Source organism: Eublepharis macularius, chromosome 4 (genome assembly GCF_028583425.1).
Source record: "Eublepharis macularius isolate TG4126 chromosome 4, MPM_Emac_v1.0, whole genome shotgun sequence".
In the NCBI taxonomy this organism is placed as follows: Eukaryota; Metazoa; Chordata; class Lepidosauria; order Squamata; family Eublepharidae; genus Eublepharis; species Eublepharis macularius.
The window spans coordinates 169,381,755-169,399,721 of NC_072793.1; the positions used below are offsets into that span (position 1 = coordinate 169,381,755).

The 17,967-nt window shown below is 45.3% G+C and overlaps 1 protein-coding gene across 1 annotated transcript; it reads right to left on the bottom strand.

Annotated features, from left to right (window-relative positions):
- Window positions 1-870: 870 nt before the first annotated feature.
- LOC129327810 (zinc finger protein 91-like) lies at window positions 871-16,983 on the bottom strand. Its single transcript, XM_054976565.1, has 3 exons — window positions 16,858-16,983; window positions 8,468-10,118; window positions 871-1,876 (listed from the first exon to the last, which is right to left on the bottom strand). Exons 1-3 carry the CDS (start codon window positions 16,889-16,891, stop codon window positions 871-873), a joined length of 2,691 nt encoding a protein of 896 aa, XP_054832540.1. The 5' UTR covers window positions 16,892-16,983.
- Window positions 16,984-17,967: the final 984 nt, after the last annotated feature.

Consider the following 17,967-nt stretch of genomic DNA (forward strand, 5'->3'; position numbering starts at 1 on the left):
TCCAGTTCTACAGTACTGAGCCAGAAGAAGCAGAAGACTTGCATGGAACAAACTGCGCTGAAAAGAAGGGAGGATCTTCCCATGAGACTGAGAAAAATGAAAACTGCCAAATGCATTTGAGATGTTCCATGCTCTCCAATGCAATCAGTCGAGGAAAACTACGGGGAGAGAGAGGCCAGTGCCCGTGTCCAAGCAGGACAAGGAAATAGAATCTAATCTAGCAAACACTCTCAAAATAAAACTGAGAAAAAGTTATGAGTCAGATGAATTAAAAATGGAGAAAAAGCAGAAGGGTATTCAGCACTCCTTTGGACTAAAGGTGCAGAACCTTGCAAGGTTGATCTGAACAAATTTCCTACAGAAGAAAACTTATGAACATTACTGACTTTTTAAAGTAAATTTATTAGTAATCTATTTTTAAATAATTTCCAAGAAAGGGATACTGTAGTCTTAAGTGATACAGAAGATGGTAAATTACATTCATTATTGGTCTTCAAGGGGAAGGATAGAAGTTTAACCCCCAATATAAAAACTTTTCAGATACTTAGAATGAACGTTCTTCCCGCTGGAACATTACAGCATGCATCATTTTGTAAGAGACAACATGAGGCATTAATCAATTTCACCATATTAGTGCGTGGTACATTAACATGAGAGGCTTTAAGAGAACACAGAGAAAAATATGGATGTTTTACACTCCTGAGGTGCTACATACATTTATTTGATGCTAACAAAAAGGAGGGGAGGTAAAGGAAAAGGAGGAAATTAGGCATAAAGATGTTCTTTATTAGGGCACCTACCATAAATCACATCATGGTCACAAGCAAGAAAGGTCAGCCACAATGACTGGTTTTCCACACAATTGGCTGGCTATTTCCCTGTGTGAACCTTGTGGTGTAAGTTAAGGCTGTGGCTCTCACTAAACATCTCTCCACATTCTAAGCATTTATATAGCTTCTCCCCTGCATGAATCTTTTGATGTCTAATTAGTGAGCCATTCAGAAAGAAGCTAATCCCACACTCCAGGCATTTATATGGCTTCTCCCATGTGTGAACCTTTTGATGATCAATTAGAGCACTATTATGAGAGAAGCTGTTCCCACACTCCAAGCATTTATGTGGCCTCTCCCCTGTGTGAACCCTTTGATGCCTAGTTAGGGTAAAACTGTGAGAGAATCTCTTCCCACATTCCAAACACTTAAATGGCTTCTCCTCTGTGTGAACCTTTTGATGGCTAGTTAGGTTACCACTGTGAGAGGAGCTCTTCCCACATTCAAAGCATTTATATGGCTTCTCCTCTGTGTGAACCCTTTGATGGATAGTTAGGCTACTATTTTTAAAGAAGCTTTTCCCACACTCCAAGCATTTATATGGCCTCTCCCCTGTATGAACCGTGTGATGGCGAGTTAGCTTACTATTTTGAGAGAAGCTCTTCCCACACTTCAAGCATTTAAATGGCTTCTCCCCTGTGTGAACCTTTTGATGGCTAGTTAGGTTATTATTGTGAGAGAAGTTCTTCCCACACTCCAAGCATTTATATGGCTTCTCCCCTGTGTGAACCTTTTGATGTCTATTTAGGTTCTCCTTCTCAGAGAAGCTCTTCCCACACTCCAAGCATTTATATGGCTTTTCCCCTGTATGAATCCTGTAATGTCTTTTTAGGTGGCTGTTCAGAGTGAAGCTCTTCCCACACTCCAAGCATTTATATGGCTTCTCCCCCGTGTGAAACTTTTGATGGCTAGTTAGGTTGCCCCTCTGTGAGAAGCTCTTCCCACAATCCATGCATTTATATGGCTTCTCCCCTCTGTGCATCCTCTGATGTTTAGTTAGCTTGCTATTCTGAAAGAATGTCTTTCCACACTCCAAGCATTTATAAGTTTTCCAGCATGATGTAATGTTCTGATATTTTTTAACTCTGAGTTTGCAGATCAACCCTTTCACAAACACTGGACCTGTCAGCCTTCTCTTTCTCATCTGTATTTCATCTTGGGCTGGGACCTCATGCATCTTCCTGCTCTGAAGGGCAACCAGTTTGTTCCTCTGCTTCTGTTTGGCTTTCCTTTTGCTTCCCCACTCTCTTTTGGGTACCACTTGAACCCCAGATATAGCTTCTACCTGCAGATCTTCATCTCTTTCCACAGTCACCATTTCTGGTTCTTTCTCAATTGCAATGTCACTCAAATCTGCAGATGCTAAAGAGAGATAGAAATCGAATAAAAAAAGGAAAAAATGCCTCTTAGGTAGAATAAGTAATGAATGGTAATTTCTGTAGCCAAGGGCCTAGAAAACCCCCAGCAATCTCTAATTCATGCCAGGATGTCTTGAAAAGTTGGAAGAGATCTCTACAACATGAGGGAAGGGAATTCCTTGTGTTTGTTTTCTAGTGTTCATTTTGCTTCGTTACTCCGCAGATGGAGACAGAACAGTAGATGGAATGCTTTAAAAAAACTCCTTCAATTGTACTGAAATAGTTTTCAATGGGCAGCTGTGTTGGTCTGCAGAATAAAAGCAGGATTGGAGTCCTGTGGCACCTTAGAAACCAACAAGATTTTCAGACTGTAAACAGAGAGACAAAGCTCTTCAGACACCTTTAATTTGTTTGTTTGCTTGTTTGTTTGTTTATTTACTAGCAACAAAGCTCGTTGTGGGGGAAAAATACAACAGGTTCTAGAAAGGGGAGGGTGGGCAGGTGAGCAGGCATTTGCTTTTCCTCCATCACTGATTCCAGCTGGTGAAGGAGTGGTGGTGGGCATTGTCATCTGCTCCATGCCTGATCTTGGCCATGTGAAGGGGTGGTGGGCTTTGCTACCTGCTCAATGCCTGATACATGCCAGGTAAAGGGGGTGGCATTGCCTTCTGTTCTGTGCCTGACTATGGCTGGGTGAAGGGGGGCAGGCATTGCCACCTGCTCTGAGCCAGATCCCAGCTGGGTGAAGGGGGGCATTGCCAACTGCTCCCTGCCAGATGAAGGGAGAAACAGACATTGCCTCCTGCTCCCCACCTGATCCTGACAGGTGACAGTGGGCAGCAGGCTTTACTACCTGCTCTGCTCCTGATCCCAGCTGGGTGAAGGGGGTGCGGGCATTGCCACCTTCTCTGCGCCTGATCCCAGCCAGGTGAAGGCATGAGGTGGGCTTTGCCACCTGCTCCACTCCTGATCCCAAATGGTGATGGCAGGAGGGGAGCATTGCCACCTGCTCCGCCACTAACATCAGCTGGGTTAAGGCAGGGGAGGGCATTGCCACCTGCTCCACTCCTTATATCAGCTGGGTTAAGTTGGGTGGTAGGCATTGCCACCATCCTCACTCCTAATACCAGCTAGGTGAAGGCGGGAGGCAGGCATTGCCACCTGTTCCCATCCTGCTCCCAGCCTAGGCTTCCCACCATGACACATTTTCTGGAGGGACATGGTGACTTGCCTAGGCTTCTCTCCATCGCAGTCCCCTCTGGTGGTGCACTGTCAGACTCTGGATGATAAACTACTAAGCCTCCCTCCAAGCCAGTGAGCCGGAGAGGAGGGATGAAGAGGGGAAAACCAGAAACTGGGTTGGAGGTTGAGGACACCCCTAAGCTAACTGAAAGAACCTCATCCCCAGAAACGGAGATGGATCTTAGTCCCCTGGAGGGAAACAAGGAAGACCTGCCATAAAAGGGTCCTGACGGCAGGTGTCTAAAGAACCTAACATTCCAAAGAGGAGAGAAAGAGGAGCCATATTATTTATGCCAGTGACTTTACTGAACCCGAAAAGGGGAACTCATATTCGAGTACAGGCACTAATAGACTCTGGTTGTTCACCAGCACTGGTAAATGGATTAGGCTTAGAAGTAGCCAAACTTAAAGACCCCATAATTTTTGAACAAATGGATGGGTCTGGCATGCAACCGGCACAGCTTCAAAACGAGCCTACAGCTATGGAAATGGGAGACCATTGGGAAAATTTGACTTACGTAGTGAGTAATGTAGCCAAATACCCCTTGGTGCTGGGAAGTCGATGGCTATGGGATCACGATCCATATATCAAATGGTCCACCGGAATGGTAGTTTTCAAAAGTGATCGGTGTGCTAAGCATGCATGGACGAAGGTATGGGGAAAAGCAGCACGGTCTCCCTTAGAAATTGTACTGTTAACTGCCAGGGAAGAAGAGAGCATCTCCCCCCCCCGAATATAAAACAAGTGTTTGATGAAAAGGAAGCTGATGAATTACCTCCACATAGGAAAACTGACTGCTTTTCCCGGGGAAAAGTTACCTAAAGGTAAGTTGTATTCAATGAACGCAACAGAGAGGAAGGAACATAGAGAGTTCATTGACAAAAATTTGGAGCGGGGATTCATCCGCCCCGCCAGGTGTCCTCATGCGGCGCCGGTGCTCTTCAGAAAAAAGAAGGATGGGGGATTAAGATTGTGTACAGATTTCCAAGGGCTAAATGTGGTCTCGATGTCGAACGCATATCCCCTACCTTTGATCAGAGACTTACTCAGTGTGGTGGCAAAAGGGAAAATCTTCTCAAATTTGGACTTAAAAGATGCTTACTTCCGAGTAAGAATACGGGAGGGGGATGAATGGAAAACAGCATTTAATAGGCCCCTTGGCCAATTCGAGTACCTTGTTATGCCTTTTGGCCTCCGGGGGCGCTCTGTACCCTTGTGTAATGGTTCTGAGCTTTTTTATGCAACGTTACATACCATTCTGCAGCCGCCCCCACCAGTTGGGACCCCAAATGACTCACCCGGCTTTGCTCTGAAGGAAATAAATGTCCTCAGTTGTAGCCGCGGCTCCCATTTGTACATCCCCCAACACCAATTGTGCTGGTATAGGGAGCGGCAGTGTCTGGCCCCATTCCTGGTAGATTGGCCCAGCCACTGCTCCCATTTGTCCATCCCCCAACGCTGATTGTGTTGGCACCGCTTGTAGCAGTGAGAGCTGCAGCCTCTGGCCCCACTCTTGGTTAATTGGCCCAGCCGCAGCTCCCGTCTCCCACCAAACAAGTGGGCCGATTGTAGAATTACCCCACTCCGCAGTCCCTCCAGGGGTTATTCCAGGCCCTCCCAATATCTGCAACTCCAGTGCCTCCCTTAAGGAGTGGGGCGCGGCAGCCCCTGGCTTCAAACTCCATCCCGCTTGGCCAGCGGTGGGAGCAACTGGCTGCGTTGGTGGCTCTCCAACATAAGTTTCTAGTTCCAAGGAACGCCGAAAGTACACTGTGCTATGGCGTTGGATCCCTTCCCCGGCCATTGTGGATCTTCGTGGGTTCCACTCGCACGGGGTTGGTAAAGTCCATTGGCAGTACTCAGATTCAGCTTTAGGGATCGCTCCCAGTTCGTGGTACATTGGGAGGGTTCCCCCCACACTTAAACCTCTCATGGTCGAGATATTATGGTCCATTAGAACCTCCAATTGGTGAGGGGTCGTCGGTACTAATTCCGTGGAAGCTCCTTCCAGGACGGTATCCGGTCCCTGCTGGTGTGACGGGACTGGCTCAGACGACGTGAAGCCGGAAGCCATGATCTCAGGTTTCAGGTACAGAGGACTGAAGAGGATTCTGGTCAAAATGTCAGACTCTGGATGATAGATTACAGCAGACAGATCCCTGGTTCATTGTAACAACGGGTTCTTGGTTAAATGGCTTTTATTCAGAAATCAGTTCTTTCCATAATCAGATCCAAAGGTCTACTTAGGAGCAAGGTAAGCAGCTAAGCAGTTCTACTAGAAAGTTGACCAGAATAACTACATAGGAAAATTACACCCCTCTTCTACCCTCTGTTTCATCCCCCCTCCCAACTTCCAAACAAGTTTGATCTGTGAGAACGGTATGCATATTTGGGTTATCAAGCTGTACAGAGAGAGTAGACATAGCACCAGCAGGAAAAAAGCTTGAAACTGGTAAACACCCAGCCACCTGGGAATGGGTGAGAACTTATTGAAATGTTAGCAACAAGGATATCTCCAGGCATACAAAATGGAGTTACCCCGACAGAATAAAGCATACACTTGACAGCAAAATCAACTGGCATGAGAGAATGGGTACAGTCAGTCATGACATGTACCAGGGTATAAAATGAAATACGCTTACTCAATTATATAGTAAGATTACAAGGGATGTCATCAGGACATAAACTTCTAGGATAAGAAGTGGAGCAGGTGGCAATGCCTGTCCCCTTCAGCCTACTGGAATAAGGCACTGAGCAGGCGGCAATGCCCACCCCATCTTCACCCTGTTGGAATCAGGCACCAAGGAGGCAGCAATCTCTGCCCCCCCCTTCAACCTGCCAGAATCAGAAGCAGAGAAGGTGGCAATGCTCGCACACCCTTCACCCAGCTAGGATAAGGCTTGGAGCAGACAGCAATGCCTGCCCCCCTTGCATGTAGCAAAGCCCACTGCCTGCCTTCACCTGTCGGGATCAGGCGAGGAGCAGAAAGTAATGTCCGCTCCTCCCTTCACCCAGCAGGGAACAGGTGGCAATGCCCACTTCCCTTCACCCAGCTAGGATCAAGCTTGGAGAAGGCAGCAATGTCTGCCCCCCTTCACCCAGCTGTAATCAGGTGTAGAGCAGAAGGCAATGCCCATTTTCCCTTCACCCAGCTGGGATCAGGAGCAGAGCAGGTGGCAATGCCTGCCCCCATTTACCTGACCTGAATCAGGCATGCAGCTGGTAGCAAAGCCCACCACCTCTTCAACATTGCTGAGATCAGGTATGGAGCAGGTGGCAATGTCCACCCCCTTCCTTCACTGGCCAGGATCAGGGATGGAGGAGGAGGGAATGCCTGCCAGCCCACTCTCCCTTTTCTAGAGCCCGTTGTATTTCTCTCCCCCCCCCACAATGGGCTTTGTTTCTAGTAAATACATAAAACAATTTCTAAAAGACAGCAGCACACATATTGCACAACCCAAAAAGCAATCCATGAGGTTGGATGGCCAGCTATTTGATAAGTTATTAAAAAATATAAAAGAGAAAAACACAAAGCAAAGCATTCATGAATGCTTTGTCTTCAGGAAATACGGTAGTATTGGTGGATATTTATACATTTTCTACAGACTTTTCTTATCTGCTATCAGGTAAGTTAAACTGGCTGGAATCCATCAGGCAGATGTTATCTTCAGATAGTGGTTTCATACCAGCTCTTTGCATCTGAGGGGAAGAATTTCTAAGATGTGGTAGATTTATTGATTTGGATATCTCAGGATGAGCTTGCTTTTCACCGTCCTTTTCTTGGTTGAGAGGAGGAACAAAAGCTTCAAGCCAACTTTGGACATGATACTAAAAAACTCTACATTTGGATTTACGTGATACATAATGAATTCCCAATATCCAGGTGCTCTTGAGTCTGGCCAAGGATTGTCATCCCTGGTCTTGTTCCAATTCCAGTTCTACAGTAGTGAGCAAGAGGAAGCAGAAGTCTTACATCGTATTAACCGCACTGAAATGAAGGGATGATCTTTAAGTAAGAATGAGAAAAATACTGCTAAATGCATTTGATATATTCCATGCTCTCCAATGTCATCACCTAAGCAAAACTGAAGGGACAGAGATGTAAGTACCTGTGTCCGAGCAGGAGACATCTATTCATTTTTTTAGACAAGAGAATCAAAACCACAAACTGTCTAAAAATAAAACTGATGAAAATAATCAGAAAACTGAAAAATGAAGAAAAACAAGGATTATTCAGCACTCCTTTGGACTAGATGTGCAGAATTTTGGACAGCTAATATAAACAAAATTCCTATGGAAGAAAACATATTAAAATCACTGATAATTTTTAGTACATTTATTAGTAATTTATTTTTTTAATAAATTTCCAAGAAAGGGATACTGTACAGTTAAGAGATACAGAAGATAAGTTACATTTGTTATTCATATTCAAGAGGGAGGACAGAAATGTAATCCACAATATGAAAACTTTTCAGATAGAATCAAAGTTCTTCCCACTGGATAACTGGAGCATGTGTCATTTTGTAAAAGACAATATGAGGCATTAAGCAATCTCACCACATTGGTGAATGATCCATTAACATGAGAGGCTTTAAGAGAATACAGAGAAAAAATATGTATGTCTTGCCCACCAGGAATCCTATATGTATATATTTGATGCTAACAAAATGAAATGAGGAGAAAAGGAAAAGGAGGAAATTAGGCATAAATATGTTCCTTGTCGCAACACCTACAATAAATTACATCACAGTCACAAGCAGGAAAGGTCAGCCACACTAACTGATGGCTATTCTCCAGTGCGAACCTCGTGGTGTAAGTTAAGGCTGTGGCTCTCACAAAACATCTCTCCACATTCTAAGTATTTATATAACTTCTCACTGGCATGAACCTTTTGATGTCTAATTAGGGAGCCATTCAGAAAGAAGCTAATTCCACACTCCAGGCATTTATATGGCTTCTCCCATGTGTGAACTTTTTGATGATTAATAAGAGCACTATTATGAGAGAAGCTGTTTCCACACGCCAAGCATTTAAATGGCTTCTCCCCTGTGTGAACCCTTTGATGGATAGTTAGGCAACTATTCTCAGAGAAGCTCTTCCCACATTCCAAGCATTTATATGGCTTCTCCCCTGAGTGAATCTGTTGATGTCTAGTTAGGTGACTATTATTAGAGAAGCTCTTTCCAAACTCCAAGCATTCATATGGCTTCTCCCCTGTGAGAACCGAATGATGGCGAATTAGGCTGTTTTTGTGAGAGAAGCTCTTCCCACATTCCAAGCATTTATATGGCTTCTCCCCTGTGTGAACTTTTTGATGATTAAAAAGAGAACTATAATGAGAGAAGCTCTTCCCGCACTCCAAGCATTTAAATGGCTTTTCCCCTGTGTGAACCCTTTGATGGATAGTTAGGCTACTATTCTCAGAGAAGCTCTTCCCACAGTCAAAGCATTTATATGGCTTCTCCCCTGAGTGAATCTTTTGATGTCTAATTAGGTGACTATTGTTAGAGAAGCTCTTCCCGCACTCCAAGCATTTAAATGGCTTCTCCCCTGTATGAATCCTCTGATGGCTAGTTAGGCTACTATTGTAATAGAAGCTCTTCCCACACTCCAAGCATTTATACAGATTCTCCCGTGAGTGAACCTTTTGATGGAGAATTAGGTTTTTTTGATAAGAGAAGCTCTTCCCACACTCCAAGCATTTATATGGCTTCTCCCCTGAGTGAACCTTTTGATGGAGAATTAGGCTATTTTTGTGAATGAACCTCTTACCACACTCCAAGCATTTATATGGCTTCTCCCCTGTGTGAACTTTTTGATGATTAGTAAGAGAACTATTATGAGAGAAGCTCTTCCCACAATCCAAACATTTATATGGCTTCTCCCCTGTGTGAATCCTTCGATGGATAGTCAGTCTATTTTTGTGAGAGAAGCTCTTCCCACACTCCAAGCATTTATATGGCTTCTCCCCTGTGTGAACCGAATGATGGCGACTTAGGCTGTTTTTGTGAGAGAACCTCTTCCCACACTCCAAGCATTTATATGGCTTCTCCCCTGTGTGAACTTTTTGATGATTAAAAAGAGAACTATTATGAGAGAAGCTTTTCCCGCACTCCAAGCATTTATATGGCTTCTCCCCTGTGTGTACCGAATGATGGCAAATTAGGCTGTTTTTGTGAGCGAACCTCTTCCCACACTCCAAGCATTTAAATGGCTTCTCCCCTGTGTGAACCTTTTGATGGCTAGTTAGGTTTCCTTTCGTAGAGAAGCTCTTCCCACAATCCATGCATTTAAACGGCTTCTCCCCTGTGTGCATCCTCTGGTGTTTAGCTAGCTTGCTCTTCTGAAAGAAAATCTCGCCACACTCCAAGCATTTGTATGTTTTCCAGCATGTTGTAATTTTCTGACATTTTTTAACTCTGAGTTTGCAGATCAACCCTTTCACAAACACTGGACCTGTCAGCTTTCTCTTTCTCTTTTGTATGTCATCTTCGGTTGAGACCTCAGGTACGTTCCTGCTCTGATGGGTAACCAATTCCTTCCTCTGCTTCTGTTTGCCTTTCCTTTTGCTTCTCCGCTCTCTCTTGGGTATTACTTGAACTCCAGATTTCGCTTCTACCTGCAGTTCATCATCTCTTTCCACAATAACCCTTTCTGGCTCTTTCTCAACTACAACGTCACTCACATCTGCAGATGCAAAAGAGAGACAAAAATTAAATAAAAAAGGAAAGGAAAAAATGCTTGTGAGCAGGTACAGTGAGTAGTGAATGGGAATTTCTGCAAGAAGAGCCAGGAGTCCTGAAAAAGTCCTAGCAATCTCTAATCATGTGCCAGGATGTCTTGGAAAGATGGAAGAGGTCATCACAACACGGGGGAAAGAAATTCCTTGCTTTTTTTGCAGAAAGCTTAATTTGTTTTCTAGTGGTCATTTTGCTTCTCTGTTCCACACATGGAGACAGAACAGGAAATGAATTTTTTTTAAAAAAAACTTGAATTGTATTGACTCCGATGGCAACTTAGAGACCAGCAAGATTTTTAGAGTGTAAGCATAGAGTCAGACCTTTTTTTTGTATGTATGTATGCGTTTATGTATTACAAGATTTAAAGGTAAAATTCAGCTTCATTAGATGGGAGGGGTGAAGCACAGGAAGATGTCAGGATGTAAAAGTACAATGCAACTTGATAAGATCAGCAATTGGCATCTGTAGTGAGATAAGAATCCTGCCTCTGTTCAGCTCCGGAGGTAAGGGTGGAGTGTGTGTGGGGGGGTTCATTATTCCAAATTGGAGAATGAACCCTATTTCAGCAGTCTCCCATTGAAGTTTTTCTATTTCACAACAGCCACTTTTATGTCAGAGATGGAATGTCCTAGGAGGTTAAAATGTTCTTCTATTGGTTTTTCAGAGTTAATATCATCATCATCATCATCATCATCATCATCATCTTTCAATTTATATACCACCCTTCAGGACAACTTAATGCCAGAGCAGTTTACAAGGTATGTTATTATTATCCCCACATCAAACACCCTGTGAGGTGGGTGCGGCTGAGAGAGAGGTGTGACTAGCCCAAGGTCACCCAGCTGGCTTCAAGTGGAAGAGTGGGGAATCAAACCTGGCTTTCTAGATTAGAGTCCCGCACTCTTAAGCACTACAACAAACTGGCTCGTGTTGTGTTTTCTAATGTCAGGTTTATGTCCATTTATTCTTTTGCACAGGGACCAACCTGTTTGTCTAATGTAGAGAGCAGAGAGGAATTGCAGGCACTTGATAGCATATATAGTATTGGAAGATAAGCGAATGAACCTGAGATGGTATAACTGGTGTGGTAATGTCCACTGATTGTCCTAGTGTAGTAAATATGGGGACAGAGTTGGCATCTTGGTTTATTTCACACTCTGGTCCCACAGTCTGTGTCAGTGTTAGATAGTACATTAGTATGAGTGAGAAGTTGTTAAGTGAGAAGATTAGGCGGCTGTTTGTGGGAAGAAAAGTTTTGCCTCCCAATGCTTTAAACTGGTTTGAAGTGAGAGCTATATGTGACCACCTACAGTGTTCTATTTTTGGTTCATTTGGGCATGTCTTGTAGTAGGTTATTCCTTTGTATCATTCTGGTTTTGTCACCTTGCATCAGGAAGTACTGTAATTCTAAAAATGTCTGATGTCAATCTTGCAGGTGAGAGATTGGAACAGATGCGACTGTAATGTAGAACTTGTAGGTTTCTGGTATAAGGGGGTTCTTAAATATCTGTCATGTTTTTGTACAGTGGTATCAAGAAAATGTACTTTCAGATTTGAGTTTAAGTTGAAGTTGGGTGGAAGTTGCTAAAGGCCTAGTGACCAGAGGATGAAAATGTCATCAATAAAACTTTACACGAGGGGTGTTAACAGGTGGGTGCTGAGAAGGTGCTGTTCTGAGTCAGCCATAAAAATGTTGGCACATTGGGGTGCCATGAGAGTGCCCATGGCTGTGCCACTGATTTGATGGGACAGAGTTTGACAATGCAGTCCTTGTACTCAGACACCCCAACAGTGACGGACTCTACGCTCAAGACAATAGGACATCCTGAGATGCCAGGTTGTGTATTTTGGGCAGAAGATAGAAAGTACCTGGTTGAGGTTCCTGTGGTGTGTGTGTATAGATTTCTTCCTGTATGTGTGTGGGTAATTCCTTCAAATCCTGTGATTTATTTATTTTTTTTGTGTTCTCAAGTGGGGCCTGGGATTAGTCCTTTGTTGAATATAGTATTGGAGAGTTGTCTTTCATCCTCTTTCATGTACTCAGATTTTTCCAGGATGGCAACAGCTCATCTTTTGTCAGCTTCTTTAATCGTGATGCCTGGATTATTTCTGAGGCTGGCAGGTGAGGTTGTGTTGGCATAGATGATTTTTTTAAATCACATCAGTTTGGGCTCTGTAGCAAAAGCATTTTATGTAGAGCTCCAATGTGGCATTGTGACTGTCAGGGGGATCATGTGGAGTCTTTCTTCCTGGAGCCTTTGGTGGGTGGTAATTGGTGAACAGTGTGTTGTCTATTAGGAGGCTGAAGAGATGAGAGTGGGTCAGCAGTAGATTGTGAGTTGTTTTGTTACGAATATGCGGACTGTCCCTCCATGCTCTGTTCTGAGGCTTGATGGAAGTACTCCTTCAGACACAGACGGAGAAGAAGGCCTCCAAGTCAGCACAGAACTTGGAGATCTTGTGGTGCAGAAGGATAAATAGTCCTTGTGGGCTGAGAGTGTGTTGCTAAAAGCTGACAATATTGTTGGGGTTGTTCCTATGGCCTGCAGCGTGCATAAGGTTCAACAGTTTCTTGTCTGAAAAAGGGAGCTTGGACTCTTGAAAGCTTATGCTCTGAAAATCTTGTTGGTCTCTAAGGTGCCCCTGGGCTCAAATCCTGACGTAATGAAATATTTTTTCTTTATAAAAAAGATGGCAACACTTTAGAAAACAAATGTACTCTTTGGTTGTTGCCAGGCAGTCACAGTACTGCCTGCCTTCCAACCCTGGTTGGGGGAGCGGGCAGGGTCCTTTCAAGGGGTATTTTGGCATTTCCAGCAGCTGGGCTGGCACATCAGAGCTGTGCCTGGGGGAGAGAAGGAGGGAAAGCTCATCACAGGTGGGCAGATATAGGTAGCTTAGCTTAGGGGTGAGGAGAGAAAGAAAAGTTGAAAATAAGGTAAGGGGATATAGTGGGAAGTGAAATGACCCCATGTGAGTTCAACCTAGAAGTGTGTAGTTTGGATGTGGGAACTGGCAAAAAAGCAAGATTTATGCTGATCCACTATAATCCAGATAAGACGGTTCCCCAGGACGAACCCTGCAGCCGATCCAGGGAACAAAACTTAGCTGGGCGTGATTATCCAGTTGTAGACAGTAGCTGCCAATGCCATAGGACAGCAGTGATAAGAGGGCAGACATTGGCACAAATGGAGCTGGATCCAAGGTCCTCACCACTGCAAGAGAGTAACATGAGGTTGCCAGTTTGGTGTAGTGGTTAAGAGTGCAGGACTCAAATCTCGAGAACCGGGTTTGATTCCCCACTCCTCTGCTTGAAGCCAGCTGGGTCAGTCAACTAGGAGCTCTCTCAGCCCCACCCACCTCACAGGGTGGCTTGTTGTAGGGATAATAATAGCATACTTTGTAAACCACTCTAAGTGGGCATTAAGTTGTCCTGAAGAGCATTGTATAGATCGAATGGTGGTGGTGGTGGTGGTGGTGGTGGTGGTGGAGCAGGGAACAAGGCACCAGGCAGACTGAATCCCCATCCCATTCTACCCCTCCCTCCACCCGAATTCCAAAAGAGTTCTTCAAGCAGCTGACTCTGACAGTTTCCTTTTAATCTCCGGGCTCGACAAGCGATTCTCTTATCCAACACTGGGATTCTCAGGTTCTATATTGGGTTTCTCAGATATGAAAATGGTTCCCTTGCTTGCTGCAGTTTGGTTCTGTTGGGCTTTGTTAAATTTGTAAGGAAGTTTCAATGCTGAGCCAAATAATCCCGGGGGGGGGGGACTAGCTTCCACTGGCTCCGCTCCTCATCCAGGTATGTGAAGGTTGGTGGCAGGCTTTGTCACCTGCTCCACTCCTGATCCTAGCTGAGTGAAGGCAGGGGGTGGGCATTGCCACCTGCTCTGCTCCAGATCCCAGCTGGGTGAAGGCAAGGGGTGGACACTGCTGACTGCTCTGCTCCTGATCCCAGCTAGGTGAAGGGGCAGGCATTTCTACCTACTCCTGATCCAGGATGTGTGACAGTGGGTGGCGCGCATTGCCACTTGTTTTGCTTCTGACCCCAGCGGGGTTAAGGCAGAGGGTGGGTATTGCCACCTGCTCCGCTCCTGATCCCGGCCTAGACTTCCCACTGTAGCATCCTCTCTGGAGGAAAAGGAGCCTCACCTTGGTTTCCCTATGCAGCAGCGCCCTCTGGTGACGCATGAGGGTAGGAAGTGAGTTGTCTAGAACACGCTTCCTCTTTTATATAGTAGGTTAATAGAGAGCTAGAGGCAGTTTATTCAGTAGTCCAAAAGATTAGACCCCAGGTCCTTAATTGGCCGTCGGCTTTAGGATGACTGGAACTTGTAGTGTGAAACACAAAAGGAATTGGAACTTCCTGGACCATGCAGTCCCCAGAAACTCCCACCCCTGTGTTCCCGCTAATGTGAGCAGCTGAGCAACTGCTCACAGATTCTGATTCCTCCACTCATAGCTTCTCAGCTGACGCTCACAGGTACTAACAGGCGGTCCCGCCCTCCCAAATCCACTGGCACTTGCAGGCAGGCCCTATAGGGATGGAGCAGGGATGCAGCCTCAACCCACTTCTCTCCTCCCTTCCCGGCTGTGTCTGGCTTGGCCAACGGAGCCTGTTCCAAAGTGGCTATTACAGCCTGAAATGCAGATGTGGCCAAGAACTAGATCTGGCCACCCTGTCTAGGGTTGCCAGGTCCCCTCACCCTCTAGATGGGTGTCCTGGCACTTACCTTTTGGTAGTCTTCACTTGTGCACAAAACACACATGCATTCCCAGACTACGTAATTGTTCAGGCCATGTGATGCCCAGGAGCGCTCCTGAAATACACCAAATCAGACTGAATTGGACAGCTGCAGAGCCCAGGAATGCTCCTGGGTTCCACAGCAGCTCAATCTGGCCTGATTTGGGCCCACATGGGAGTGGGCCCCGGAAGGTGCATTCCCTTACCTTTCCCCCTGCTGGCCAGGTAAGTGGGAGCAGGTGCAAAGGGTGGGACCAGGGGATCCCCTGCCCCCAGAGGGGGACTGGCAACCCTAGCCCTGTCTGGGCAAGCTGAGCATCTGTATCTGAAATTAAATCAATGGTCATAGACCAGAGTAACTCTGCTTAGGATCATGCTGTTGGGAGTTTATCTTAGCACATCCGCTTTGGGGCTGGCTCCAGCTTGACTCTGTTTTCTTTTTTTCTAAGCCACCTTCTTCTCTGCAGGCTCACAGCCCTTCTTTGCCCCCCAAATCTGGATCTGAAACAAAAGTGAGACTCCAGGGGTAGCTGTACGTGACTTGCCTTCTCTCCTGCAGCAGAAGCTGAACTCCTTGTTCATAGGGGAATCTCTGGATGCAGAATTAAGTAGGAAACCTTAAAAATTTTGCAGGGTTTGGGTTCAGTGGCACCTGAGAGACTAACAAGCGTTTCAGGATATGACCTTTCTAGAGTCAAAGCTCTCCTCTTCAGATATGAAGAAAAAGGGGACTTTGATTCTCAAAAGCTTATACCCTGAAAATCTTGTTGGTCTCCAAAGTGCTACCGGACACCAATCCTGCTGTTCTATTGCAGAGCAAGACAGCTACCAAACTGTGGGTGAGCAGCAGAAATTTGCTAGCAAGAACCTAATTGGTTCTCATCCACCCGTCATGCTCAGAGCCCTCCATGAATAGATTTCTCGTTACAACCTGAATGTTTCTAATGCTTTCATTTTCAGGGGCTGTAGGATCCCCAAGCAGGATTACAGCTGAACATCAAGAAGACAAAAGTAATGACTACTGAGGAGTGACACAATTCTAAAGTTCAGAATGAGGAACCTGAAATGCTTCAAGATTTTCTATTCCTTGGATCAATCAGCAACCAAAAGGGAGACTGCAATGAAGAAATCAGAAAATGATTGAAGCTTGGAAAAGCAGCTGTGAGGGAACTAGAAAAGATCCTTTAAGATAAAGATATCTCTCTGGGGACCAAGATCAAGATAATTCAAACTATGGTATTCCTCATTAATATGGATAGATGTGAAAACTGGATGGTGAAGAAAGCTGTCAGGAAGAAAATTGATTCATTTGAAATGTGGTGCTGGAGGAGAGTTTTGTGGATACCACGGATGGCCAACATGACAAATAAGTGGGTAATAGATGAAATCAAGCCTGAAGTCTTTCTAGAAGACAAGATTCTCTGATTATGTTCAGTTTCAGCAGCCCTTCAACCCTGTATTGGATCATTGCCAATGCTACGTCTCTGTAAACTTGTATTCATTTATCCTACGACATTGTTTTATGGAAATGCCTACCCTTGTCCTTGCAACTGATTGTACTGATCTCACACTATGCAATCCACCTTGAGTCCCAGCGAGAAAGGTGGACTATAAATGAAATTAATAAATAAAATTAAATAATGCTAGGAAAAGTGGAAAGGAGTAGGAAAAAAGGAAGACCCTTGCTTCAATGAAAGAAGCCACCTCCTCCAGTATGTAGGATCCAAGCAAGTCTGAGAGGACGTTTTGGAAGTCTTTCATTCACAGGGTCGCCCAGCAACTTGACAGCACATAACACACAACAAGATAACCAGGCATGAGAGTTCCATTCTTTCCTCTGCGGCAAATGAAAGGGTGTCCTGAAATCAAAGAGGGCCAAAGGAAGATGCCACCCCATATTCTCTTCTCTGTCCAGGAGAAAAGGGAAAAAGATTCTTACCCAGAGAGGCCACCGTCTCGTAATTGTCCCGCATCACTTCCCAGTAGAGCTGTCTTTGGCCTGGACTGAGCAGAGCCCACTCCTCCTCCGTGAAGAACACGGCCACCTCCTCAAAGGACACTGCGGAGGTCTGAAAGAGGAAAATATCGCCCACTTGATCATCTATTCTTGTTGCTGAGCATTCAAGAGAGAAAGAAAGAATCCCTCATCCAGCCGTTTGATTAAATGCATGCAATACAGCATAATATACTGAAATTCTTCAAGAACATTGCAGAGAGTTGGGCTTTTGTTGGTCAAGTCCAATTAAATGTAAACAAGTCTAGTTATCTCCCCTCGCCTGGCCCTGCAGTCCAGAAATTTTAAAAAAATTATTTGCACAGAACTCTTCCTCTTTAAATATTTCTGCCTGAAGAAGTGCTCTGTGTTACTGTAAATTTTGCATCCAGCTCTGTCAACACAAAGTGGCCAAATTAACAGCAGGATTTCAGTCCAGGGGCACCTGAGAGACCCACAAGTTCTCCAAGGTGGAAGCTCTCGAGAGTCAGAGCTCCCAAGTTCTTCCCCAGCCACAAGGCAGCTGTCATTTATTGGATAGAGTCACCCCCAACTCCCCTATAGGGGAATACTATGTAGAGGAGGGATCTCCGTGGCTCTGCGGAGTCACACAGAGATCTATCCGCGGTCCCCTGGCCCGCCCTGCCTCCATCTCATTCTCACGTGTTTTCTGTGCTTATGAGCCCCGCAAACTCGCCTTTCCCGCAGACGGGCCAAAGCCGAAGTCTCCCTCCATTCTAGGAAGCCGCCGGAGAGGAGAGGCCCCGCTGAGCTCCATGTCTCCCCGCCAGCCTCCTCTCGAAAAAGAAACGCAGGCTTGGTCTCGCTGCTCCTCGCACTGCCTCTTGGGAAGTGTAGTTCAACGAAACAGACCATGTCCTAAGCTGGACAACAAAACCAAAGTATTTGTGAAAAGAAGCTTTTGTGGCTCTTCTGTCCTTGTGTGGAGCAGCTTCTTATATGGTCCCACTGCAGGAGAGAGAGAAGAAACCTTTTCTGCCCGAATTTTTATGGTTTTATTGCTTTTTGTGCTCTTCCTGAGAACTACATTTCCCG

Bases quoted from the DNA above. Each gene is read 5' to 3' on its own strand.
- LOC129327810 (XM_054976565.1), bottom strand. From the start codon at position 16,891: ATGCGGGACAATTACGAGACGGTGGCCTCTCTGG. The intron at 10,119-16,857 runs GTAAGAATCTTT...TTGCATCTGCAG, and splicing joins CGAGACGGTGGCCTCTCTGG to ATGTGAGTGACGTTGTAGTT. The intron at 1,877-8,467 runs ATTTAAATGCTT...ATGCTGGAAAAC, and splicing joins GTTCACACAGGGGAGAAGCC to TTATAAATGCTTGGAGTGTG.